Genomic DNA, 26557 nt, shown 5'->3' with positions numbered 1-26557 from the left:
GCCCTCTCTCTTACTACAGTCATAATATTTTTCACTTACCTTTATCTTAGTGCATATAGTTTACAGGACAAACTTTTCCTTTTAATCCACAAGGACAGGAAGAAAAAGGAAGAAGAAAATTTATGTTTACTGAATTATCTGCTGGACGTTTTATACTCCTTTAAAATTTTTTTTTAACTTTTTTAGTTAGATAGTCGACATACTTTTTTCTTTTTTAAATTAATTTTTTAAAAAAACTTCAGCTTTATTGCGGTATAACTGACAAATAAAATTGTAAAATATTTAAAGTGTATGTCATAGAGATTCAGCTTTACATTTCTTTCATTTATTCAATGAATGTTCATTTTGCACCAGGCCAAGCACAAGACTCTGCTGCAGGATAACTGCCTCGCAGTTGCCTGTACCTGAGACAAGTAGAAGTTTACAGTCTGTGCAATAAATGCAGTGAAGGGGGAATAGTAAGTACAATGGGAGCATAGAATGGGAGTATCTGCCCCCGATGTGGGGGATCAAGGATGACCTTGTAGAGGACCCATCGTGAAGCTTAAAGGAGGAGGAGTAGGTAACCAGGCAATGACAGAAGGAAGAGCAAGTAAAATGTCTGGAAACATGAGATGGAGGAGGAGGAGGAGATAGCACAGGAGCTGGTCACCCACGTTGAATGCTTTCCATAACCCCTCTTAGTCCCTAGGAGATAGGGATTATTATTCCTTTTTTGTTTCAACGTTTCACTCCAGTAATATTTAATTGTTACTCTCTATCTTACTACCATCTAAGAAATGAGGTGCTGGCCATACTAAAAACAACACAAGATTAAGAAGGGAAAAGTCAAGCTAAGCGAAAATAATTAAAACTTTGGCGTTAATCAGAAAAATGCTTAGGGCTTGATAATGACCAGTCCTCATTCCCTGGGTTGATAGAGCAGAGACATTTGTGCAGCCGCAGGAACCTGCAGTGATTTGCACTTCCTGACACCACAGCAGCTAATTCACCTTTATGACCTGTCATCCTCCATTGATTTTTATCTTAACTCTGTCTCTTTTGTGAAATAAACCAGCTTTTTAAATGTTAGATATCACTTAAATTCCTAGATATCAGCTTATATATTTTGGTTCCACCTTTAGATTGGTATATATTCTCTTCCTTCTGTAAATCAATGAACAATTTGTGTCAGCCTTTCAGTGTGTGCCACAGGACAGCAGGGCTCAGCAGTGTGGACATCATGGCTGCTGCTTAGTCACAAGTGGGGGTGTAGAGAGGATGTAGGAAGGAACCCCCTGCATGACCCATGAGAGTAAGGAGAATGTAGAACACAGCATGGGATTAGTTTGCTGGGGCTACCGTAACAAAGTACTGCAGACTGGATGACCAACAAAAATTTATTCTCTCACTGTTCTGGAGGCCTGAAGTCCAAAAGCAAGGTGTTGGTAGGTTTGGCTGTTTTCTCCTCATCTTCACATGATCTTCTCTCTATAACTCTCTGTGTCCAAATTTCCTCTTCTTATAAGGATACCAGTCATACTGGATTAAGGGCCACCCTAATGACCTCATTTAACCTCAGTTACCTCTTTTTAAGACCCTATTTTGAAATATAGTCACATCTGGAGGTATTGGGGGTTAAGACTTTGACATATGAATTTTGAGGGAGACACAGTTCAGACCATAACAGCATGTAATACATTTCATATCCTGTTTCTTTGCAGGAAAAATTTCTAGGCAATTTTCTAATGTTCAGTTCACTTTGAGATATAAACTTTTCAAGAGGAGATTAAGGGAAGGAAATTGGCTTTGTTCGCCCTCTTGTAAGCACCTTCATCGTCTTTGCATTCTACTCCAAAGTTCAAATATAGAAATTTCTTCCTAACTACATAAACTTACTTCTTCTTCTATCTCTCCCTCTCCCTCCTTTTTAAAACATACTAGGAAATTTTGCTGGCTATAACTGTGGAGGCTGCAAGTTTGGCTGGATTGGCCTCAACTGCGATCGAAAGAAACCACCAGTTGTTCGACAGAACATCCATTCCTTGACTCCTCAGGAGAGGGAGCAATTCTTGGGTGCCTTAGACCTCGCAAAGAAGACCATACACCCCGACTACGTGATCACTACACAACACTGGCTGGGCCTGCTTGGGCCCAATCGAACCCAGCCACAGATTGCCAACTGCAGCATTTATGATTTCTTTGTGTGGCTCCATTACTATTCTGTTAGAGATACATTATTAGGTGAGTTTTTCTCATAGATTAATATATACTATTATAGGTTTGGGTTAGAGGATAAATGGGTGGGAAGTGATTTCAGGCCAAGTTAATTAACAAGAGAATAAACTGAAGGATTAGGTTTGTGAAAAGTCACAGAATTATCAAATGTTGCCTATGGTTAGGATGGAGCAGTTTCTTCCTGTACATTGTCTGCAGACATTTGAAAATGTTCTCTCCTGTATTTGTGTTTTAAATTCAAAGTTTAAACTCTTCTCTATGAAGCTATTAATCCTCAAAAGCAAGAGCTGGGGAAGTGAAGGCAAATTACTTTTGATTCCAGAAGAAAACATTTCTAAATCTTGACATGGAAGCCCTCTCTGACCTTTTCTTCAAATTAGAAGAATTAACTGAACATATGCTTAAAGCACATGAAACATCTTTGGGCAGACTTAGAGTGTTTGTGTTAGAAGTATCTCATTAAGCTCACATGTATTAGTCTTTAGACTTTCGGGTCATCATTTATGGTGCGCATGCACTGCTGGGATCTCCAGGGTTTTTTTGTTTTTGTTTTTGTTTTTAGTTGTTTTATCAGGAAAAAGCATAAGCTGAGTCACTGCAATGTAGAGTTCCTCCTGGCTTAGCCCTTTTGAACCATAGTTACGTTTGATGCTTCAGAAAATGGTCTCCTGCTTTTTTGGTTCCTAAAATTTGGGGCCTAGGTAAGACTTGGAATGGGGTTTGTCTGTTAGGAACTTCATTAGTCTAGTAAGCCCAGCTTCATCCTCAGGCAGGGGAAAGCCATAACCTGTTTGTTCCAGGAGCACTTGACTCCATTCCAGGTTCTGCTCACTGTAATTCTGAACCCTCGACTATACCTGCAATTATCCCCTCTTTAGGGGCCCCTCAGTGGGGTCAGGGTGAGTAAGGACATCAAGCTCACTTTGAATAGTCCCATTCTCATTTGGAATTGTCTGTTCTTGTGTTTATCATCGGTTCCCTATCACTTGATTCTCCCTCATTGTTTTTTTTAACTTTAAATTTTTATTTGTTTATTTTATTGAATCAAACATTTTTCAATGACAGTTGACATACAATATTATTCCCTCTCATCATTTTGTTTTGAAAATTTTAAATCTTTGTTCTGGATTAAAACATTTTAAAAGGACTGTGTGGCCAACAGCAGTGACAGCAGTTCTTTCCTCAGGGTGAGTCTTTTAAAAACTTGCCTCCCAGGTAAGCATTTGTCTTTGTCGATAGATAAGGTGGCTCTTCTAACTATAAACCTTTATAGCTTTCCTGTCATGACTCTGAGGAATTTTTGCTTTATGAGAGGCTACTTTCTCAAGAGGAAAAGAAAACCATAGTTTCTGGTCGTATCCAGGAATTAAATTTATATTCATGTCTGTTCAGTTCTCTGAAATTATTATAGGTACTTTGAAAAAGAACTAAAGTTAGCTAAAGTTTCTACATAACCATCAAAAGCTGTTATGAAAAGGGGCAGAAGGATGGAACAAGCAGTAAGGAGGTCATTAAATTGCCCAAAGCTTTTCACTAAAATTGGCAGTTCCAGTGGCCAGCCAAATTGGTTTGAATGTATTTTTCTCTTTTCTAGTCTTGGGCGACCATGGTTATCAGCTAGTATTTGTAACTGATTGATGGCAGAGGCAAAATCCATGAAAGTTTTTTCTAGATTATATAAATGCAGAATTAGGACTAAATGCAATATTAGTTTTATTCTTTAGTCTTAATTAATCCCTCTCTTATAAATGTGTGCGTTTGTAAGAAATATGTTAGAAAACGTCTTTTAAAATATATTCCATTTAGGTCTTAGAGATCTATTTCTTTGGATACTCTGATTTTATTTTAATGAAATATTGCTTAAAGTTAAATATAAAACAGGGGTTCTTAAAGGCTCAAAATGATCCTAGTTTCTCTGGGTTCCTGTTGACAATCAAAGTTTCAAGAGATGAAAGAGAATTTTTTCTAAAAGTGCTAGTTGCTACTGAAATTGTTTTGTTGTTGATGTTGCTTTCAGAGAGATAAATGACAAAACTTTATTTTTTTCAAACTGAAAAACTGTTGGCTTATTGGCTTTGCAAATACATTCCAGGTAAGGTTTAACATTAAAAAAAAAACAAAAACAAAAACAAAACCACACTCTATTCTGTGGTGTCTAATTAGTTTCCTAATTGTTTTAGGACCAGGGCGCCCATACAAGGCCATAGATTTCTCACACCAAGGACCTGCCTTTGTCACCTGGCACCGGTACCATTTGTTGTGGCTGGAAAGAGATCTCCAGGTTGGTGAAAATTATACCTTTGTTTCTTTAAAATTTGCTATACCTTTGGTGAAGACCCATACCAGTCTTCGCTTTGTATGGTTTTGTGTTGTATCTGATGGCACAAATTAAATGACTAGGTATGCCCTTTGCTTTTAGCGACTTATTGGCAATGAGTCCTTCGCTTTGCCCTACTGGAACTTTGCCACTGGGAGGAACGAGTGTGATGTGTGTACAGACCAACTGTTCGGGGCAGCAAGGCAAGATGATCCGACTCTGATTAGTCAGAACTCAAGATTCTCCAGCTGGGAAATTGTCTGTAATAGGTAATCGCATCTGTACCTGGAATGGAAATCCAGAGACCATGTTTTCTTTCTTGTTTTTTTAAAAAATTATATTGCTGTATGCCATAATATAGCAAAGTACATGTAAGTGTACAGCTTGCTTAATTTTCCTAAACTAAACATAGCCATGTGACCAACACTCAGATTGAGAAACGAGAAACCCTTTATTCTCCCTTTGTCACTCTCCCCCAATTCCCAGTGTAACCTCTATCTAGACTACTAATGGCAAAAATGAGTTTTATCAGTTCTTGACTTTTGTGTTAATGGAATCACAGTAATTCTATGTCTGGCTATTTTGTTCAACATTTTATTTGTGAGATTCATCCTTATTGTTGCATGTAGCTGTTGATTGCTTTATAGCATTCAATGGAATAGACCACGACCTTTTATTCATTCAACCATCACCAGGCTTTGGGCTAGTTTCTAGTTTGGGGCTATTATGAATTCTGCTGTTAGTCTAGTACATATCTTTTGGTAAACGTAAGTATTCTTTTACATTGGGCATATGCCTAGGAAAAGGATTTCTGAGTTTTTTGTTTGTTTTTTAAAGAACAATTTTAGTATGTATTTTCAGTCACTGATCCACTCAACAAATATCTGTGGACATATTTTCTTATATCTGAGAGGTAGAGAATCTCTTTATTTGTTTCTAATGCATTTTTGGTTCTGTTTATATGTTTCTGAGAATGATTTTTCTGGGGGAGATGGGACTTTTAAAACTTCTAAGCTCTTTAATAAAAAAATAGAAGTATGAAAGTCACATCTGTGAATTGAATATGCTTGGTCATCATTTTGATATCAACTGTTTTAAAATTAGTAGTTCCTGCATTCAGCCAACATTTCTTAACCACCAGTCATATTCTCAGTAGTGTAGTAGTGCTGGGAATATAAGAATGAGTAAAATATAGCTGCCCTTTTGAATATTGTTTTCTATTTACAAAGATGAATTGCTTATAAACAAATTATAATACAACCTGAAAAGTATCATAATAGATGTATGTGCAAAGCCAAGAAGAGAGTCAGGGAAAGGCTCTAAGAGGTGGAGACAGCTATTCTGAGACTTTAAGGATACAGACCTCAACCAGTTAGGGGAGTGTGGTGAGTGTGTCTTAGGTGAAGGGAACATCATGTATGAAGCCAGGAAAGTCTCTGGAAGCAGTCTGCTATGGCTGAGCCACAGGGTGCTGGGAGTTGAGAGGCACAGAGATGGGGCAGTGGGAGAATGAGCTCTGAGTACTAAAGAACACAGAAGCAGGTGAACACTTGTGGCCCCTGAAGAATTCTGTCCTCAGTGATTCCTTGAACTTGTTTCTCCTTCTTGGCACACATCTCAGAAAAAGATTCCTCAAGAGGTTCCTTTGCCTTCCTTTATTTACTTGTTTCCTCCAAAATCCTGTTTTTAACCCAATTCCTCTAGCTCCCCTGTCCTGTCTCTTTTGACTACTCCACGGCAGAGAACCTCTGTCGTACCCCTGAGGCTGGGCATGTGCGTGTTTTCAGGGTTATAGGCTTACCTAGCAGAGATTCCATCTTCTACATCCCAAGCTTTTCTAGATAGCGCTCCACACTACATAGGGATGTAACAAATGCATCCCTGTGACTTAGCGTAATTCCACAAAGCACCATTTCTCATAATGCCTTGAGGTATTAATAGGTGGTATGTAAAAAGAAATTTCTGTGATCAAATAAATTTAGGGAATACTGAGTTCAAAGTTTTTATTATTCTTATTATTTTTATTTTAGAAAAACTCAGGGCATTTCTTATTTAAGCATATTATCATTCTTCAAGAGGGGCCTAAACTTATCTGCCTCTGGCACCCTTATTTCACAGACCATCTCACTGGAACACGCTTGAGAAACGCTGCCTTGGAGGCTTTTTTCCCCCCAGTTTTAGGTACTGGCCTCTTTCATCCTCGTGTGTATGCTGATTCTATTCTCACATGCCAGGTACTATCCCCTCACTAAAACTCACACAGAGACAGCTTTAAAATTTTATCTCTGTCAATGAAATAACTCTTTGAAGATGGAATTTCAAGGCACAACAGACGTGTAGAATATAATCCTTTATGGGCACGGAACTTTCCCAGCCTCCATGTTTACTGTGTAACCATTTCTATCTACTACCTTAGTACATTTTCTAATACAGCATTTGTCCTAATACCCCTACTCCATATTATTTTATCTGTTTTCATTCTGACCACCTCTATTTGCCTTTAGTTTGCGTAAAATGCATTCCTAGCTTTACATAGGCCCTTCTACCAAAACTGGCTTAGCTCAGTAGAATACTCGTCATCTTATTCTCTCTTCAGTTACTCAAGATTCAAATGCACGTAATAGGAGTCACCATCTTCCCTGTAATCCACTTATTGTCTTTCCGGTGGAATGGTCATTATTATGCATATTTATTCATATATCATATTTTTGCATCTCTGTTTTTGAAACTCTTTAATCCATAATTATTTTTGAAGGTAGTACTTTCACCACATATTTTTGACCCTTGTAAGGTAACTATAACAAATTTTATGGTGTGACTCTCATTGGTTTTCTTAGGCCAAAGTTATGATACTACCTACACATTAAGACATATTATTTTTAATCTCCTTACAAACTTAGCTTAGATGACTACAACAACCGAGTCACCCTGTGTAATGGAACCTATGAAGGTTTGTTGAGAAGAAATAGAGTGGGAAGAAACAGTGAGAAACTGCCAACCTTAAAAGAGATACAAGATTGTCTGTCTCTCAAGAAGTTTGACAATCCTCCTTTCTTCCAGAACTCTACCTTCAGCTTCAGGTTGGTGCTCTGAGCTATGCTAGACTGGCACTTTGCAACATTGTTAGATTTTCATGCCTATATTGTAATGAACTAGAAGGAAGTCTAGATGTTGGAAGACATTTGCAAAGCTAAGTCTTTTGATGAGAGCATAACAAAGGATCAGTGTTAGGAAAGTTATCATCCATCCACTATAATTAAGAGTGTAGTTTTAATTTCTTCTAACTTATTTATTTAAAACCATCTTTTGTATTTCTAATTTCTGTACATTTATAGGTACAGTCTTCAGAACCAGGGTACCTCATTAAAAAATATTTGCTCTGGCTCTTTCTTTTTCTTTTCTGTGTGTGTGTGTGTGTGTGTGTGTGTGTGTGTGTGTGTGTGTGTGTGTGTTTGTTTTAAATTATCAGCCGTAGACTTTAATATTGGGATTTGAGATTGAAGGGGAGTGTTATAGACTAAATATGACTCAAATTACAACACAGCAATGACATTACAATGCTTAAAATTTAAAGGCTAACTAATAATTCTCTTCCTCTAAAAATAGACTTTAAAAATTCAGAGATATGTATGGATACAAATAAGATTTTAAACAAAGATGGATGGGACTCCAAAAAGAAATGTTGGTTAGATTCACGTTCTTCTCTCAAACTGGATTCTTTCTCTTTTATCTGTAAATTATACAATCGATGGGTACTCGGGGCCAGGGGCAAGGTAAACTAAACTTAAATGTAGAGATTGTGCTAAGTATAGCAGGCATCAGGGTCTGTATTGGGGTTGGACACAACCTTAAGAGTAGTGTTAAAGGTGAGATAAAGGGCAACATTTAAGATTGTCTTGAAAAAAAACACACATTAGTTTTTCATTGTGATAAAAATGCTATCGACATAGATTACATTCCATATAGATTTAAGGGAGTGACTCTCAAAGTGCGGTGCCCAGACAACCACAAATGGCATCACTTAGGAGTTGGCTAGAAATACAAATTGCTAGGACCGACTTGCACCTACTGAATCAGAAACTCTAGAAGTGTGGCATGAAATAAGTGTTTTTCTCCAGTGATTCTGCTGTATTCTTCAATTTGAGGATCCTTGAGCTTGAGGTATGGACAACTAGAATTTCTTGAATATAGATGTATTTAAGATGCTGAATATATTACAGTCACGCTGCAGGTCTATTTAGTCAAGAAATAGGAATATAAGATTTTGTTAATTCGAAACAATATTTATTGATCATAGACCATGTGCTGGACATGGTACTGAACTCTGGCAATAAAAATATGAAAAAAATTGCCTCTAGGAGTTCATAGTCTGGCATAGGAGACAAATATGAAGGTATCATACAATACACAAAAGAGATATAATCCAAGTAAGCAGATGCAGAAGTAGCACTGATGAGAGTTCCCTCCCCTTACAGAAGATCATCATTAAAGGTTGGGGCTAATTCTTAGTCAATGAACCATAACAGAGCTTCTCATTTCCCTACCCAATCTCAAATTAGAAGTCTAATATTGAGGCTAAAACGAACAAAAAGACCTTTGTCAATTTGTGACTGTTGTTGATATACCGATTTCTCTTAGGAACGCCCTGGAAGGATTTGATAAAGCAGACGGGACCTTGGACTCTCAAGCGATGAGCCTTCATAATTTGGTTCATTCCTTCCTGAACGGGACAAGTGCTTTGCCACATTCTGCTGCCAATGATCCCATTTTTGTGGTATGCTCAAAGACTCAGAATATATGAAAAATTTTCTAGATAATATGTTGGATTTATTCACTTTTCAATAATTTTCAAGTTTGGTATGTGTTTTATTCTCTGTGTGAACAATGGGATGTATGCATATGTAAATTAATTTTAATCTGCACCATAGGGGTGGTTAGTTAGCATTTGAAGTCCCCTTGTCAGAAACTTGTGCTTTGGCGATAGTTAGCTTTGGAATGTTTCTAGATGGAAATTTACAGTCCACGGTTGGATTAACAAATTAACATAATGATATTATAAATTATATCATGATTTAGCATAATATATGTCATAAATTAGCATACTGATAATTGATTTTTAATTGGTTAAATGAGTGGTGTTGAAGATAAGTGGTGGGTTAGGAGGACTTTGTAGACACCACGACTCTTGAAGGAAGCCCAGCAATCTGGCACCTTTGAAGCAGCATATGAAGTCCAAAGCTCAGTTTGGTGTTTGGTCCTGGCCTCCTCACTTCACAAAGGATTCTTATTAAAAATCAGCTGCTCTGCTGTCAGAATATCATTGTGTCCACTTTCTAGTGACTCTGCCATGCAAGACACTTGTCAGAAGAGAGTGTGGGCTTCCCTGGGTGGACGAGAACAGGTTCTTTTATTCCTTCTGTGCCTTCTTGCTAATAAGTGTTTATAGATTTACCAGAATTTGGTATTATACTCGCTTTCATGGCTACATACCACCTAGCAACACGTTTACTTGAGATGAGGAGAACATATGGCCACTACCCATCCCCAATTACAGGAGGCTACTGATACGTAAAACAATGTGGTAATGCTGAATAGACAAATTGGACTGAATCAGTTAGCGAACTTGAAAGTATATTTGGTCCTGTCTCTTTTGTTTGTAAATAAACAGAGATTCAACTCAAACTCATTAAGGATAAAAATATTAATTTTTTGGCTTATAACTGGGAAATTCAAAAGTGTTGCTGGCTTCAGGCATTGCTGAATCTGGGATCTCAAATGATGTCAGCTCTCTGTTTTTGTCTTTTTAGACAGACTTTTTCTATGTGGTAGCTAGGATGGCCCTTGGTGGTCACCCATCTACATGCCAGCAGCTTGGCACATGGCCTAAATAAATCATATTTCCATAGTAGCAGGAGAACAGCCCCAGGATTGGCTAGGCCTGAGTTACCTCCCTTCCCTGAACCAATCACTGTGGCAAGAGGTACAAGGTCTTCTGATTGGCCAGACTAAGATCACATGTCACCCCTGTTGTAGGAATAAGTGTGTGAACCCTGCACACACCACCTTTAGTGATTTCTCTGCAAGAAAAAAAAAGTTCCGTTAGAAGAGAGAGAAGAGTGGAAAAGGGGTGCCGGACAGACAAAAATGACAATGCTTTCAATTAACAGAAAACTTCACATTGGATGTCACTTACTTAGTTAACAGCTAGCAGTGAGAGTTGCTATATCTATGTAGGGAGCCTTACAATTCTTTGAAATTCAAAGTGTGATTAATTCCCTTGATATATTTGAGTCTGATTTCTGTCTCACTTGAAAACGGAAGGAAAAGCAGAAGGAATTTTGACAAACGGGGATTGTAAGTGTTGGAATTCCAAGCTTTACTAATTTAAAAAATATGTTCACCATGGGGTTCTTTTGAGAAAAACAAAATGGGAAAAGGGTAAGTCAGGGCCACATTATCCCAGCTGCCTTTAGTTAGTGCCCTCCAGCCTAAGCCCCTAAAAATATACCTGTAGTAGAACACATAAGGTTTATTGCTTGCTGCAGGGACAAAATGGGGAGCCTTGGAGTGTCTCGGGCATCAGAAAAGATTTGAGCTTGTGCTGGGTGATTTTGAAGTGTTTAAGAAAGAAGGGCTTTGGTCCAGATGGTATGCTATCAGGAAGCAGGAATAATTCTATGATTAAGTATCACAATCGTTCTTATCTATACAGAAGGCAGACTGTAACGGGTAAAGCAGTGGTAGTCCCTTGTATTAGTACCAAAGGGCTAATGTTCATGTCAGGCATTTTGTGATCTGATCCATGATCGTGTTTTGTCTGTGCTCAGACATGATTATGAAGCTGTGTTGTGTTTGTCTTGATCTACCACAGTCAGAGCGACCTTGTCTGGTGTTGATATTCCATGAAATTGTTTGTGTCCAAATTGTTTATGAACACCAAGACCTCATCGATAGTACCAGCCACCTCCTGGAATTCAGGGGTTGTTTCCCCACACTCGTTACCCTCAGGTACAGCTCGCCAAAGTTGGCTTAGGCATTTTAGACAATATAAACATTTGTGTTTTATCTGCTGAAACCCCAAAATTTCTGTTTTTCAGAGACACTTACAGACACTTAACTCTCCAGCCACTATTTTAATACTGTCTTCAGGGTTCTATGTCTTGGATAGGGGGTTTCAGAGCAATCACAAGAAGAAATTTCACCACTGGTCCTTTTTTATTTTTCCAGTATTTTGAGTTCATATTATTATACAGTTTAGATTGTGCTATAGAAAAAAAATACTATATATTTTTCCCCCAGAAGTTTCCTCACTTAATGTTAATTTTAATAATGTATTTTAGTCTGCTCAGGCTGGTGTAACAAAATAGCACAGATGGGGTGGCTCAAACAACAGAAATTTATATCTTCCAGTTCTGGAGACTGGGAAGTTCAAGCTCAAGGTGCTTATTGATTTGCTTCCTAGGGAAAGCTCTCTTCCAGAGGTTGTAGACCCTCGGTCTTCTTGTGTCCTTACACAATAGAAAGAGAGAAGAAGTGAGCTCTCTGTTGTGTCTTCTTATAAGAACACCAATCCTATCATTTCAGGGCCTTGCCCTTATGACTTCATTTAACCTTAATTACTGCCGTATGAGCCTCACCTCCAAATATAGTCACTTTAAGGATTAAGGTTTCAACATTTGAATTTTGAGGTGTAGCGGGAGGACATAATTCAGTCTGTAGCATAGTGTATCCTGAAACATTGGTTTATCACAGTTTGTTTTTCTGGACTCCTGGGAGGCCACATGACATAGTCAAAAGCACAGGATTACAAGTCAAATATGTTTTATTTGGTCCTGACTTGTGCAGCCTGGGGAACCTCACTGAACTCTGTGGAGCCTCTGTTTCCTACTCTGCAAAGTGCAGGTCATAGGCCTAATCTGGTGTTGGGGAAAGTGTTTGTGCTCATTAAAGCAACTCATAATAAGTTAGGATATTATAAAGCTGGTCTAGAAACTGTTAAGTACAATACAAATGTTATCATGAAAATGTCGATGTGTTTTATAGTAGCTGGTGGGAAAGAATTAGAGAACCATGTGCTGCATTTGAATTTCCAAACCTTAATTAAGGTTCTTCTTGATCACCATAGCAGACAGTTGTGCCCTAAGGTGATTTATTCACAAGTACAAAGTCAGAGGTATTTCAAAGATGATGATTATTTTTACTCCACCCAAGGTACAGAAAAAAAATAGATATGAAGAGGGAGGGTAAAGGTATAGCTTCCAAGGACTCTGTGCTTGCCAATGGTGTGAAGGTTGAGGAAACTTTCTGAAATTCCATATAGATAAGAGCATGATAAGAGTGAGCTGTAAGAAATCCTGAGATGGAAACAGTTGGTGGAGCTGTTCCTTCTTTCTAAAAATTGTTTCTCCGCTCACATTTGTGTGTAACAGTAAATGAAAGTAAACAGTAAAAGAAAAGTGGACTGTTGGCCCCAACCTCTAATAAGGTAGAGAGCTTACCTGTTAGGTCTCCATCCTCATCTTTGCTCTTCTAATCACATCATTTCTCTGGCTATCATCTAAGCCATCAACTTGTGCCAAGCATCGCTGCTGTCTGCTTTCTCTGCTATGTAGCTATACAGCTATTTATCTTTATTATATATCCCTAAATAAGTTTTTATTAAAACATACATTTTCAACTGTATAATTTGTGCACACAGTCTATATTCATAAAATAAAATGTCACAGTAGTTCTTATCTAGTAGTCCAAAATATTATGAGTAGAACATCAGGATCTTTTGAAAAATTGAGAATTATACTCCAAATCTTTCTCTCCCACTTAAGAGAATAATGGTGATGCTAATAATTTGGTTTTTAGCATCTTAAGTCTCGGGGACCATTATATATGATCTCCTCCTTTTGAGGAAGCCCATTTAGGCATGCATGGCTTGGCAACATTTTTCTCTAAATGGCCAGTTAGTGAGTATTTTAAGCTTTGCAAACCAGACAATCTCTGTGCAGCTATTCAACTCTGACACTGTAGTATGAAAGCAGCCGCGCTGAACACATAAACAAATGAGTGTGGTGTTCTAATAAAACTTTATTTATAAAAACAGGCGGTAAGCCCTTTGCCACAGGCTTTAGTTTGCCAACCCCTGCTCCAGAAAATCAATGTCTCGTCTCTAAAATAAAGATATCTTTTTAGTCATATTTCTCTTCCTATTCAAGGTGGAAGCCTACAATATGACTTTATGAATGAGAAATTCCATGACTCATACGTGGTTCAGAGATATTAGATGTTTAATTATCTTCGTCTTCATTACTTTTAATACCTTTAATATTTAATTTTTTTCTTTGATATGTATTATCATGTACATAAAAATAAACAAAAGCCACAGTCTTTTTTGAAGGCACAGAAGGAATAATGTTTGGTACTAGTTCCAGAACTCACAAATACTGTAGGCTATTTACAAAGAGTTTTATATTGAAACTAATTTAGCCTTAAATAGTTTTCACATATTGAGAGCCAGTTTAAAGCATTTAAGTTAACAGAGTTATTGCTTCTGGAATTTCAAATTCATGAGGCAATTCATGCAAATATATTGCATACAATTGCATACAACAATTATTAAAATTATTTTAGTAAAATCTCTTTAAGCAAGAGAGGTGCAAAGTTTATGTAATCACAATAATGAATAAAAGGAAGTACCATGTTAAAACAGAAACTCTGAAACAATCTCTGAAATTTTAACAATTCTAGAAGTGATTGAAGTAAATGCACACACTTATCATGGAAAATAAGATTAAGTAACAGAAATGCTAAGTGGTTCTGTCTTCAATATTAAATTTAGATATAACCTAGAAGATAAAAAAAAAAGGAGGGAAGCCAATGGACTGTGAAGTTAAGTAGTTAACAGCCAAGAAAGAAACTATGTTAGAGATTAGTGATTTTCTTCTCAGTTCCTAAAGAGACTATTCTGAGAGTGTATTTGGCTTTTATTCTTTCAGAAAGGTCCATTGGTAAATTCTAATTCTTTCAATTCCTCAGTAGCTGGGGACATAGTTGCCTGGTTAATTCTCACTGAACAACTCTTGTGTTTGCTCTCTACCTTGTACACTGAAATTCTTAATGGAATTAAGACATACAAGTAGTCTTATTACCATTGATATTTCTTAACAATGACAATTGGATAAGATAGTTCCATTAATTTAGGAATATAAGGCAAGAGAAGAGAAAATGAGTTTCTAAAAACAAAGGTCTGATGGTCTACACTAAATTAATCCTGTAAGATTCCTTCTGACCACTGTTCCAGGAAGCAATAAAATTAATAAAATTAATAGGTCACAATAACAACTATAAAATAGTTCTGATTTAGTATGAGTTTAGTTGAAATTTTAAAAAAGAAGTACATAGAACATTGCTTTTCTCTCCCCAAAGAGCGAGGCACTTAAAAATCTATTTTATTTATCTTTCTTAAAAATGAAAAGTCATAATTAAATGAATACCTTGAGTAATTAAAATAATGGTTTTATGTGGATTTTTAATTTTCAATGGTTTAATGGGTTTCTAATGATTTGTAATTGCAGAAATACTAGCAAAAAATGTTTAAAATGTCCATGATTCCATCTCATTTTTTTTTGCTTATTTCCTTTTATATTCTTTTATGTTTATACAGATGCAATTATAATGCACATATTTTTAGGTTGTTATATGGTTTCCTAAATTTTAAAATTTTAAAATAGATAAAATAGAGGTTCAAATGTAAAAGGCACAAAATGAAGTCCCTATTCACTACCACCTTCCAGTTATCCATTATTATTTTTCCTATTCTTCCGCCTATATTTTATAAATATGCAAGCATATGTTTACATATATCTCCCCACTTTTTTATCCAAATGGTAACATACTATAGGTACTTTTGTGACTTCGTGTTTTATTTTATTTTTTTTTTTTACTTAGTCTAAATCGGTCCATATCAGTTTACAAAGGGCTTTCTTATTTATTTTTTTTAAAGGGCTGTATGGCATGCTATAGTATGAATTTATTCTGAAATTTTTAACCAGTCTCCTATTGACAGGCATTTAGGTTGTTTATAATCTTTTGCTTTACAAACAATGCTGTAATAAATAAACATGTAAGGAAATCGAGAGAATAGAATCATTGGATCAAAGGTTAAATAAATGCATTTGAAATTTTGCTAGATATTGCCAAATTGCCCTTCAGAAGACTGAATGATTTTCTTCCTACCAGCTATGTAGCAGTGTAACAATTCTCTCTTTCTCATTAATACAGTGTATTATTACACCTTTTCATCTTTGCCAATTTGATGAGTAAAAATGATATTTTAGTGAGTTTAATTTTTATTTCTCTTTATGTAAATGAAGTTCAACATCTTTTAGTATATTTAAAGAAACATTTGCATTTCCTTTTCTGTGATCTGTCTGTTCAAGTAGGATGATGACTTCTGGGAAAAGAAAAAAACCTAAAGTTTCATACAAGAATTAGTGAAAATGATCTGTTCTCTAAGTTAGTAATATCCTCTTTTGATATTGTTTCTTTTTTTTTTTGAAAATCTAATACTGTGTTCATATAAAAATGCATTTTTTAGTTTTTACTAGCTTATGAGAAGCTAATGTAATCATTGACATCGTATCCATCCTATAGAAAAGTTCCTGGCACTTAATAAAAGCTCAATAAATTTTTGCTAGGAGAATGTTATATTATTGAGCATCTATTAGTATGTCCCTATACTAGATGTCATGCAAACATGATCTTTTTACTTCACAAAAATGTGTGTGACAAATTACTCTCCTTGTATTAATTTGGGGGAAATAAAGTTCAGGGGGCTAAAAAAGTAACTGTGAGATCATATGAACCTGGAAGTGGGCAAGAAGTGATTATAAGAAAAGTTTCCTACCCAAAAATTTCCCCAAGTGTGTCGCCAGCTACAATTTTGCCTTTTGTCGGATTAGACAATTCTTAATTTCATCCCTTCAAAACTGCTTTCATTAAATCTGAGAAAATGTAGTTCTGGTAAATCAGATAAATAGGAATAAACAGTAATTGATGAAGGACAGGTCTGAATAATTTTGCTAGGCTTTTGAAAAGATAGGTCATTGGTTTTATTATGTTTTCATGTTTTATGTATTCATGCTTTTAAAATGCCACATTTACTTATTTAATATATGTATTTAAAAATAACCGAGATACATAGTCACTAATTCCTAAGTAGCATAATATTGTGGTAAGTTTTATAAGAGTTGAGGTGCTAGTGAAGGTGGCTGCCACCTGCTTGGGCAAAGACTCCCTGGGTGGCAGGATTTCTATAGGCTCAGTTGGGGGGACAGTTCGTTTTTTTTTTAACTCGGCAGGTGCTAAATGGCTAGATGGATTTGAAGGGGGGGTTCTTTTCATTTCTTTTCAGACTTTATAAGGATATACCCATACTCTATTGAGAATAACGAAACTTAGTCTAAGAGGTGAACTGTATACATTTCATTATTGATGAAATAAAGTAGTATAATGGCAAACCGCAATTTATATACAAATCTAATATGGTTCTAGCATTGATTTGAGTTACTCTCTCCTAGAGCTTTGGTCATTCCTCAGCCATGAATGTCTTGGGAGTATTTCAGTTCTTATCTAGAAGCTCTTCTAACATTGCTCTGGTTCTCTCTCTTCAACCTGTGTTGTTTGCTTATGATGTATGCTGATCTGGTCACTTCTGTTAAGGCTGACATACTAATAACAGAACTCTCTTGCGTCCTATTAGCATCTGTTTAAAGTTTAATCCTTAAATTATAGGCTTTCTTCCTTAAGGATTTGGCAACTGGATGTTAATGCTCTTGATATTTTTTTAGTGTACATGCTATTATATCTTGTATACTTTATATACATGTAAAGTTTGAATGCAATGTCATTTATACAAATCTGTGCTGAAAGGGTGCTTTTACTACCTGTATAACTCCTCCAAAATGCCTGAAAAATATCTTCTATTTTGTTGGCTCAAGATGCAATGAGAGGATGGACAGAGAAGGGTAGGAAGAGAAAATTATGGTAAGTCCTCACTTAATGTCATCAATGAGTTCTTGGAAACTGAGACTCTAAGCAATACAACATATAAGGAAACCAATTGTAATGTAGGCTAATGCATAGAAACAAGAATTAAGTTCCCAAGGCGTATTTCTGGTCACAAAAACAAAACCAAACTTCGATATAAAGACGCAAAATACTTCTAATATTAAACATTGAGATAAATGTGAACTATCTACACATTTAAGAAAGATGAATAAAAACGAGTAAGATAATTATCTTCCACCCGCTTATTTCAGTTCAGGTCCCAAGTGGCCAGTGCCTCTCCTGGCAGCTCAGAGAGGATGGGAAAACCCACCCCGGACAAGGACACCCTTCCATCTCAGGGCACACTGACACCCATGCCCGCACTCACTCAGACTGGGACACTTTATACCAACCACTTCACCTAGTGTGCACATCTTTGGGGTGTGGGAGGAATCTGGAATCCCTGGAAAAAATCCCACTCCTACATGAGAGAATGTGCAAACTCCCAACTGGGAATCAGTTTTTTTCTCATCAACGTTATAACGAAAAGACATTGAACCAAATAACTTATTCGAGGACATGCTATATAGCAAAATGGAATACATCTACTATTCTGGTTGTGCACTGCATAGAAGACTCTTTTATTGTTCAAATGTCCTTTTTTTCTACGTTTCTTGTCTCTCATTAAATGCGTGGTCTATGACCTTGTGGCAGGGCTTAGCTAATTAGAAGCTTGGCTGTTGTTGAACTATTTCATGCCTGTTGCTTATGGCTTATTTAAGGAAATGTAAAAGCAACATCTGGATCATACATTGCTTCAAATCCTTGACAGAACAAGGCAAGAATTAATAAATATCATAAAATAACAAGCATGATTAAAAGTTTTTTAGGGATTACCATTAAGAATTCTCTCCTTTGGAAATTCTTACCAAACTTTTTGCTTATGTCTCCTACCTTAAATTTTAAACTTTACCTTAAGTTTTCCAGTATGAAAAACTGTGTGTCTAGCATGTGACTTTTAAGTGATCACCTATGACTTCTCAGGGGCCCAGAACATTATTGCAGTACCACAGTAATATCTACTCTTATTATGAATGATATCTCTTAGATAACGCACATAAATTCGAGTGGTGCAAACATGGCGTGCTGGTCTTTGGTAATGTCCAATGTCTTTGCAGTCAGCCTCAGGTTTTCATGGTACTCTTCCTCCAGATGCAAAGACTCTTGTCATGTCACCAGTGTGGCAAGAATCAAAGTTAAGGTTAAGTCTGATAGTATCTTTATCCTTAAAGTTAAGGTTAAGTCTGATAGTAACTTTATCCTCCAATGATCTTGAGAAAGACATGCATGTTTTCTCTGTATTTGAGTAAGTTTCTTTATGCTTGTATGCACAATATTTATTGATTAATTACTTTCTTCTGCAAAGGTTGCTTTAAAAATTTTTTTACCTTGAAAGGCCATGTGACCACATTTTCTTCAATAATGCCTCCGAGTTAAAATTTAGTGTTTTTCCCTACCTGTATTTATCCTTAGTTTGTTAGAACAAGATAGAATAAGTTTGTGTACCAAAATTTGTAACTTCATTTCTGAAGCACTCAATTTTAATTCCAGAATGCAGCTATGTGTGTATATAGCAGATATAGGGCAACAACAGGATACTTCTATTTTACTTTTGATTTTTATTTATTACCCTCAAATTACATTTGGCCTTTATGGAGATATTAACTGAGTTCATTTTCAACTTGTGTCCAACAAGGTACCATTAGTTTTTCATGGTATTTTGCTTAGGAACAATATTCACAACTTTAACAAAAATACTTATTCTATAGTTTGCACTACTTCACTTTCTAGCCTGTGGATAAGTTATTGCTCTCGGCATTTTGTTTGTTGCATTCTTTGCATCTTCTTGACACACACTAGCCTTTTTATATTTTTTGACTACATTCTATAAATTGAATACTGTGTACAGTGTTCCTATCAGAGCTTTTATTGCATAATGTTTTATAGCCCTTCTGAGATCTATAATCTCTCTTTATTACTTTTCCCTATTCTTTTATCTGTCCAAATTATGAATTGCTTTGAGTCTTGTCCCCTCCTTAATTATTTATGCTTTGCACTGGGTGAATTCTGGTGCTTTCCAAAAGTTATTTGCTTCTTGCAGCACTGAATCTGGATCTTTCTATGTTCTGAGAGTCTCTTGCCTCTTTTTCTAATCACGATTTGATCTCTGACTTGAATTCAGATGGTATCTAAAAGTTCAAGAAATATCATGTGGGCTTCTTTGGAAAATACATTCTGGTACAGCCCTAGATACTTTCACCATGCCATCATTTAGGATTCAGCTGCTTAGAACAGAAAAACCAAATACAGAAGCCTAAACAAGCAAAAAAAGTTTATTTTTCTCTTTCTGTAAAAGAGCTCCAGTGGCAGGCAGCCTAGGCTGGTATAGTATCTCCATAGTCATTATGGACACTTTCTTCTTTTTGCTCTACCATCCTTGGTGAGTGGCTTATTTTCTTACTTTGCTTGTTGGCTGTTAAGGTGGCTGCTGCAGCTCCAGCTGTCACATCCACGTTCCAGAAAGTAGCAAGAAGAAATTGAAATGGAAAAACTGAAACAACTGCCTTTAAAGAGCTTCCCTGGAAGTCCCATCCAATGGTTTCCAGTTAAATCTTATGGCTAGCTTGGCACATTGCTTCATATAAAATAGAAAGGAAGTTAACTGAGAAAGAAGAGGAGAATAAATATTGGTTAAACATAGCTCTTTTTCTAGGGCTGATGACCCTTCTCAAAGATGACTCTTTTGGTTTCTACCTGTGGGAAACATTGATTCCTTGCATTATTGAGTATTCTTCCAAAGTTGTTGCTTTTGCAATAAACTATATCTTTATCCCTTTGTAACTTTAGTTTTGTTACTGAAAGCCAAGGCTTTAGAAGTAAAAAATCTTTTATCTCTCTAAAAGCCTAGGTCTTATAATTTAATATTTTGTTTTTTAAGATGATTGTCTTTGCCGTAAACTTTAAAAATCCATTCAGGACAAAATATCCCTTCAGTAAATCACTTGATTCTTGTTACTATCCTGAATGTAGCCACTTGAGACAATACAAATAGAAAGCTTTTGCTGTTGCCTGAACAGGAGAAACTAACTGCAAGGAACCTTGGGTAAGATTTGAAAATATTATCTAGTAAATAAATGACAGTAATACAAGCCAGAAGAGTGATGCAGTTAAAGGGGTTAAGAAGTGCAAGAAGCAAAGAATTCAGACTGGGGACAATCAGGGAAGATGTCCCAGGGCAAGGGACCATTAGTGCAGTTCATCCTTGAAAGACTCCCAGAAATCAGAATGTGTGACTTTGCAGAGTGCAGAAACAGCACAAGCTATTTGAGGGAATTATGCAAAAATAAAAAATAAAATAAAATAATAGAAAATAGAAAATATACTTTGCATGGCACCGTCATCGGCCAACAAATACTTATGAAGCATCAACTCTGTCCAGGTTGCATGTTAAGCTTGAGGCTTCAAAGGTGAAAATATTTCATTTCTGACGTTTAGGAATTAGAGGTCTTGTTAGAGGAAATAGATAAATAAATAACAAATTATAGTATTTTGACCAATGCTATATTTGGGGTATAAGGAATAGTGGTGAATGAATACATTCATTAGTAAGTATTTATTGAAATAAGTACCTCCCAGACTCTGTGGTGACAGTTGCTGGGGACACGGAGGGAAAGAAAAGCAGACAGTGCCTCTGAGCTCCTTGAATTTACAGCCTAGAAATGAAAGAGGAAATCTAATGGCCGGGCATATAGAATGGGCCGAACTTTCATGTTTGTATCCTGTTGTGAAATCAGGGCTATAGATGTGGACATTTTGCTGTTAATATTTTAAAACATGTAATAATTTCTTTATTTGAAAAGGACTCTAACAGCTTCCTTAAGAAAGTTTAAATGAGCACTATTCACTTTACAACGTTTTTAGACTTTCTTTTGCTGGCATAACACTGAAAATTCAAACGAGAGGGTTATAAAATGAGTAAATAGAGGTTATTCCTGGCGAGAAAAATTTGAAAACCCATTTTAGATTTTTTTAACTGTCCATTTGTATCACAACACTGGTATACACAACCTATTCTGTCTCTCCTGTTAGAGCCAAAGCATCTGAAAATTGACTAAAATATGCATCTCATCACACTTGCCTTTTTTCTGAACTTAATAATTAAACTGCATTTGTCGAAGGCCTCAAGTGTTCCTGACCAAGGTTAAATCTACAACAGAACTTTCATTTGTTCACTTGACAAAGGGGTTATAACCTATTTGGGGAGATATGTCATTCATCCATGGAAACTGAACTTAAAATTCTAAGGTTAGATTGAGTATACAGAAGTTCCTTGTGGCAAGAAGGAAGCTCCAGTTGGATTGATCTAATTGAAATAGTTCGATAAGCACTAAGCATCACATTCAACTGTCTTGCAGGTCCTTCATTCTTTTACTGATGCCATTTTTGATGAGTGGATGAAAAGATTTAACCCCTCTGCGAATGCCTGGCCTCAGGAGTTGGCACCCATTGGTCACAATAGGATGTATAACATGGTTCCTTTCTTTCCTCCGGTGACTAACGAGGAATTTTTTTTAACCGCAGACCAACTTGGCTACAGCTATGTTATTGACCTGCCAGGTAACTAATACAACTTCTAAATGGATGATTCATTCATTTTTTTAAGGAGCTTTCTTTCTTTCTTATTTTAAAAATGTAAACCAAGACCATAAATTGAAGCATTCAGGTCTTGTTTATAGGCAATTTTCTAAAATGAATATCAAAATGAGCCTTTAAAGTATTAATTAAACATCAGAAAAGGAACCAGTTGGATGACTGTTGTTTCAGAAAACTGAAAGTTGTTAAGAAACCTTATTCCATAGAGGAAGTATCTACTCCTACACCTGATTTGACAATTTCATTTGAATTAATTGAAAACTGGCCATGTGTAACCAGTAAAGTCAAAATGCACTTGCCACATGTGTACAGCAACTTACAGGACTTAGAGATCATAACTTAAAGGTAAGGCTGGGTTTAGAGTGAGGCAAGTGCAGCACTTGTCTTGAGTGCAAAGGTCAAGGAGAGGCCAAAAAATTTAGTAATTGAGATAAGTAATACTATAATGCAATATTAAAAAGTAAACCAAAATTAATGCAAAAAAATCTATGATAAATTCACTATCAAAATTTTAAACAAAGACAGGCTGTTTGTTTGTTTTATATCTCTGCATTATTTTGTAAGTAAATCAATTTTTCCCAATTAGCTTATACCTCCCCTGCTAGGTGGATTCGTGAAGCTAACAATGGCCTGCTTACAGATTGGGCTACATGGGGCTTCATGTATATGTTTTATAAAGTAATGTTTTTTAAGTCATGTTTTTAAATTGTAGATTTTTAAATTAGCTTTTCCCAGTTGGTTCAAAATATGGGAGAATATTTTGATACATATATATAGGGGCACACATTTTTTTCATTTGCCTAGGCTCCAATATAGTTCCACGTGCCATTTAAAGAATCTTAGTTTGCAATATGTGTAAATATCAAATCATTATGTGGTACACCTGAAATTAATACAATGTTGTATGTCAATTATACCTCATTAAAAAGAAAGAATCTTAGAACAGTTTGAGAAAGGAAAGGTAAAATGTTAAAAAATATATATTAATTTGTCTAGAAGCTGAAGAACACACAGCCCATCTGCCAGGGGCTCTTCCCCATTTGTGTCTATTTCATCTTCCCTAAATCTCAGCCTACAAAGTAATCGAGACAACTTTTTAGCTCACATCTCTCTCACTCTCTGACTTCAGAGTCTTTTAGGCCCTGGAATCAGTCCTCTGCTTTTTCTTCTAGTTTTCAATTACTGTTGCTTATTCTCCTTACTGATTTAAAGTTTCATTTATTTGGGTAGCTGAGGATATCTCTTTGAAACTTCTTTTTCTTTTCTCTGGGACTGAACATAATAATAACCAAAAATTTTGCAACGTGCCTTTTGACCATGTTTCTATCTCCTCTGAAATTAGCCAATTAATAGGTATAGACTGAGAATCCAAATATGCCCAGAATGCCCAACTCATCAGAAGATATAAATTTGTGTTCATTAATCGTTTTGACAAAGAAATTTACAGTCCCATCCGGGGATTATAACCAAAAGTTAGAGATGGGAGTGAGGAATTTGGGAAAGAAAGTAGGTCTTGAACTAGATTCAAAGAGATGGTAGATCTTAGGTAGGTGAGAAGGGAAAAGGGAGCATTTTAGATTGAAGATGGGCAGGGAATAGAAGTACGAAAGACACATGTAATCTATAAAGGGGACTGTGTGGAGAAAGCCTGGCTGTAGTGGAAGGCTTAGGTAGAACATAACTGTGAATCAAAGTTGAATCTGTGAGAAGGGCCTGAGTACCTAGGGCCTTAAAAGCTAGGCAGAAACCATGATGAGATACCACTTTAAGCCCATTAGGATGGTTACTACCAACGCCCTCCCCTCCCGCCACACACACACACACTCAGAAAATAACAAGAGTCAAGGATTGAAACCCTTGTGCACTGGTATTTGGAATGTAAAATGGAATAGCCTCTGTAGAAAACACTCTGGCAGTTCCTCAAAAATTAAACAGAATTACCATTCGATCCAATAATTCTACTTCTTTGAGTACTTGTAAGCAAGTTCTCAAACAGGTGTTTGTATACCTCTGTTTATAGCATTATCATTCACAAAGCACAAAAAGTGGAAGCAACCTAAGTGTCCACTGATGGATGAATGGATAAATAAAATATTGTATATACTTACAATGGAGTATTATTCAGCCCTAAAAAGTAAGGAGATCTTGTCACATGTTACAACATGGATGAATCTTGAAGACATTATGCCAAGTTAAATAAACCCGTCACGGAAGGACAAAAAATATGAGTCCACTTGTGTAAAGTATCTAGAGTAGTCAAATTCATAGAAACAGGAAATAGAATGATAATTGCCAGGATTTGGGTTGAGTGTAGGGGTTTGGAAGTTACCATTTCAGTTTTGTAAGATGAAAAAAGTTCTGTGGATAGATGCTGATAATTGCACAACAATGTGAATGTACTTAATGTCACAGAACTGTACACTTAAAAATAGTTAAGATGGTAAAATATGTTATGTGTATTTTACCAGAATTAAAAAAATAATTAAAACAAAAGCTAGGCCAAAGAGTTTGGACAATAACAAAAGACAAACCTTTTTGGTTTCTGACAAAGAAATAGCAGCATAAAACTCTGTGTTTCTAGAAGCTGAGGCTGGCAACAGATGCCGCTGGATTGTAGCAAGAGGGACAAATTTAAATCCTCTTGGAGGAATCCTATTGGGATGAGTCAGAGCCCTCTGTGGGATTGGAGAAAAATAACTAGGAGGAGAATCTTACATTTAGGTAAGTGTAGGGTATAGAACAAAAACCCAGTTCACAGAAACTGAATTTAAGAACAGCTGGCCAAGAATAAGATAATTTTTAAAGAAATGACAAATAGGCATAAATATACTAAAAATGAAATCCCTTAATTTTGTGGAAGAATGCTTATAAAATATATTTGAGTAGAAGATCTAATTTATCATGTAGGAGATTCAGAATTTATTCACAATTATTTTAATGGGTATGAATTTCATCTGCTCCTGCTACTGAACGTTTTCTGTTACAATAGCCATCTGATCTTTCTTATACATTTATCACCCTGTAATAAAAGGTAGAGACAACAGCAGAATTTCTCCACCTGAAGGTTGTATATTTTTCGGTTCCACGGATACCATTTTAGCACGTACTTTTACAAATGAATTTCTAACTCACAGAAGTAGTTATCTACTTCCTTAGAGGATTTATTCTGTATGAGTATTTATTGTAAGAAATTTTTAAAATGCAATAAGCTATATTTAAGTAATGGAATTCCATTTCCCACATCCTCACAAAAAATTATGGATATAATAAGTAGTGAGGAAGGAGAAGATAAATTTTATTCTAGCCAGTGTAGTTTTGCTTTATCAACAAAAATGCATGTGAAAGATAAATTACTTTATTCTTTCCTTTTTGAAAAGTATTCAGTTGGTGAAAATCCCAATCGTAGACCTTTTTCTTCTGCTTTAATTTCAGTTGAAGAAACTCCAAGTTGGAACACAACCCTCTCGGTGGTTGTGGGAATACTGGTGGCTTTGATTGGTCTCTTGGTGCTGTTGGCTTTTCTTCAGTATAGAAGACTTCGAAAAGGATATGCACCCCTAATGGAGACACATTTAAGCAATAAGAGGTACATGGAAGAAGCCTAAGGAACTCACACCTTACCTTAGAAAAGAGGCTGGCCAAGCTGAGGTTGGGACCCTGACAATGAACAAACTAATCCTCACTCTTCCTCCTTTAGCTGAAGATTTTAGGCAGCTCCTCCTGTTATGATGGTCCCAAACACAGAAAATGCTTAGCTATAGTCTCTGGTTTGCTTTTTTGGGTAACAAACTCAAGCTAAAGTGCTTAAGGCTATATCTGCCATCAAACCAATGTAAAGCTGACAATTTGTGGCCTCATAATAATTATCCATATTGATTAAGCCTCCTCCTGTTTTGAGAGCACAAAAAGAAATTGATAGAGTGGATTCATTGTAATTTGCAGGTCAGTGCAATTTGAGACTTGGACAAGATTATGGTTCAATCTTTCTTAGCCCAAGTGTCTTCATTTGTAATGGAGTGGCAATAAATGGTGGACAGGACTACATGTGTATAAATCAATTATACGTTAAAAGCACCAGGAGGAATTACTTTTTATAGGTGAACTATTATAAACAATTCCATAAAGCAAATAACCACCTCTAGCTTATCTTTCAGGTATATCAGAATTTTTGTATATCATATTCTCATAAGATTTGTTTAAAGCAAGATCTATTGGAGGTAGAAGTAAAGAGTAGTCTTTTATATTTAGCTACTTCTATCTATAGGGCTTAAA

General features: G+C 36.1%; 1 protein-coding gene across 1 annotated transcript in view; it reads left to right on the top strand.

Annotated features, from left to right (window-relative positions):
* Window positions 1-25908, top strand: part of DCT (dopachrome tautomerase) — a 31699-nt gene extending 5791 nt beyond the window's left edge. The window contains exons 2-8 of the mRNA XM_006913809.2: window positions 1924-2223; window positions 4398-4498; window positions 4637-4803; window positions 7435-7614; window positions 9173-9308; window positions 22048-22249; window positions 25712-25908. Coding sequence (XP_006913871.1) covers window positions 1924-2223; window positions 4398-4498; window positions 4637-4803; window positions 7435-7614; window positions 9173-9308; window positions 22048-22249; window positions 25712-25890 — 1265 coding nt within the window. The 3' untranslated portion in view covers window positions 25891-25908. The remainder of the gene's footprint in view (window positions 1-1923; window positions 2224-4397; window positions 4499-4636; window positions 4804-7434; window positions 7615-9172; window positions 9309-22047; window positions 22250-25711) is intronic.
* Window positions 25909-26557: the final 649 nt, after the last annotated feature.

Source organism: Pteropus alecto, unplaced genomic scaffold, assembly GCF_000325575.1.
Source record: "Pteropus alecto unplaced genomic scaffold, ASM32557v1 scaffold72, whole genome shotgun sequence".
NCBI lineage: Eukaryota > Metazoa > Chordata > Mammalia > Chiroptera > Pteropodidae > Pteropus > Pteropus alecto.
Note: the sequence above shows the minus strand (reverse complement) of the source record. Positions and strands in the feature narration are given on the sequence as shown.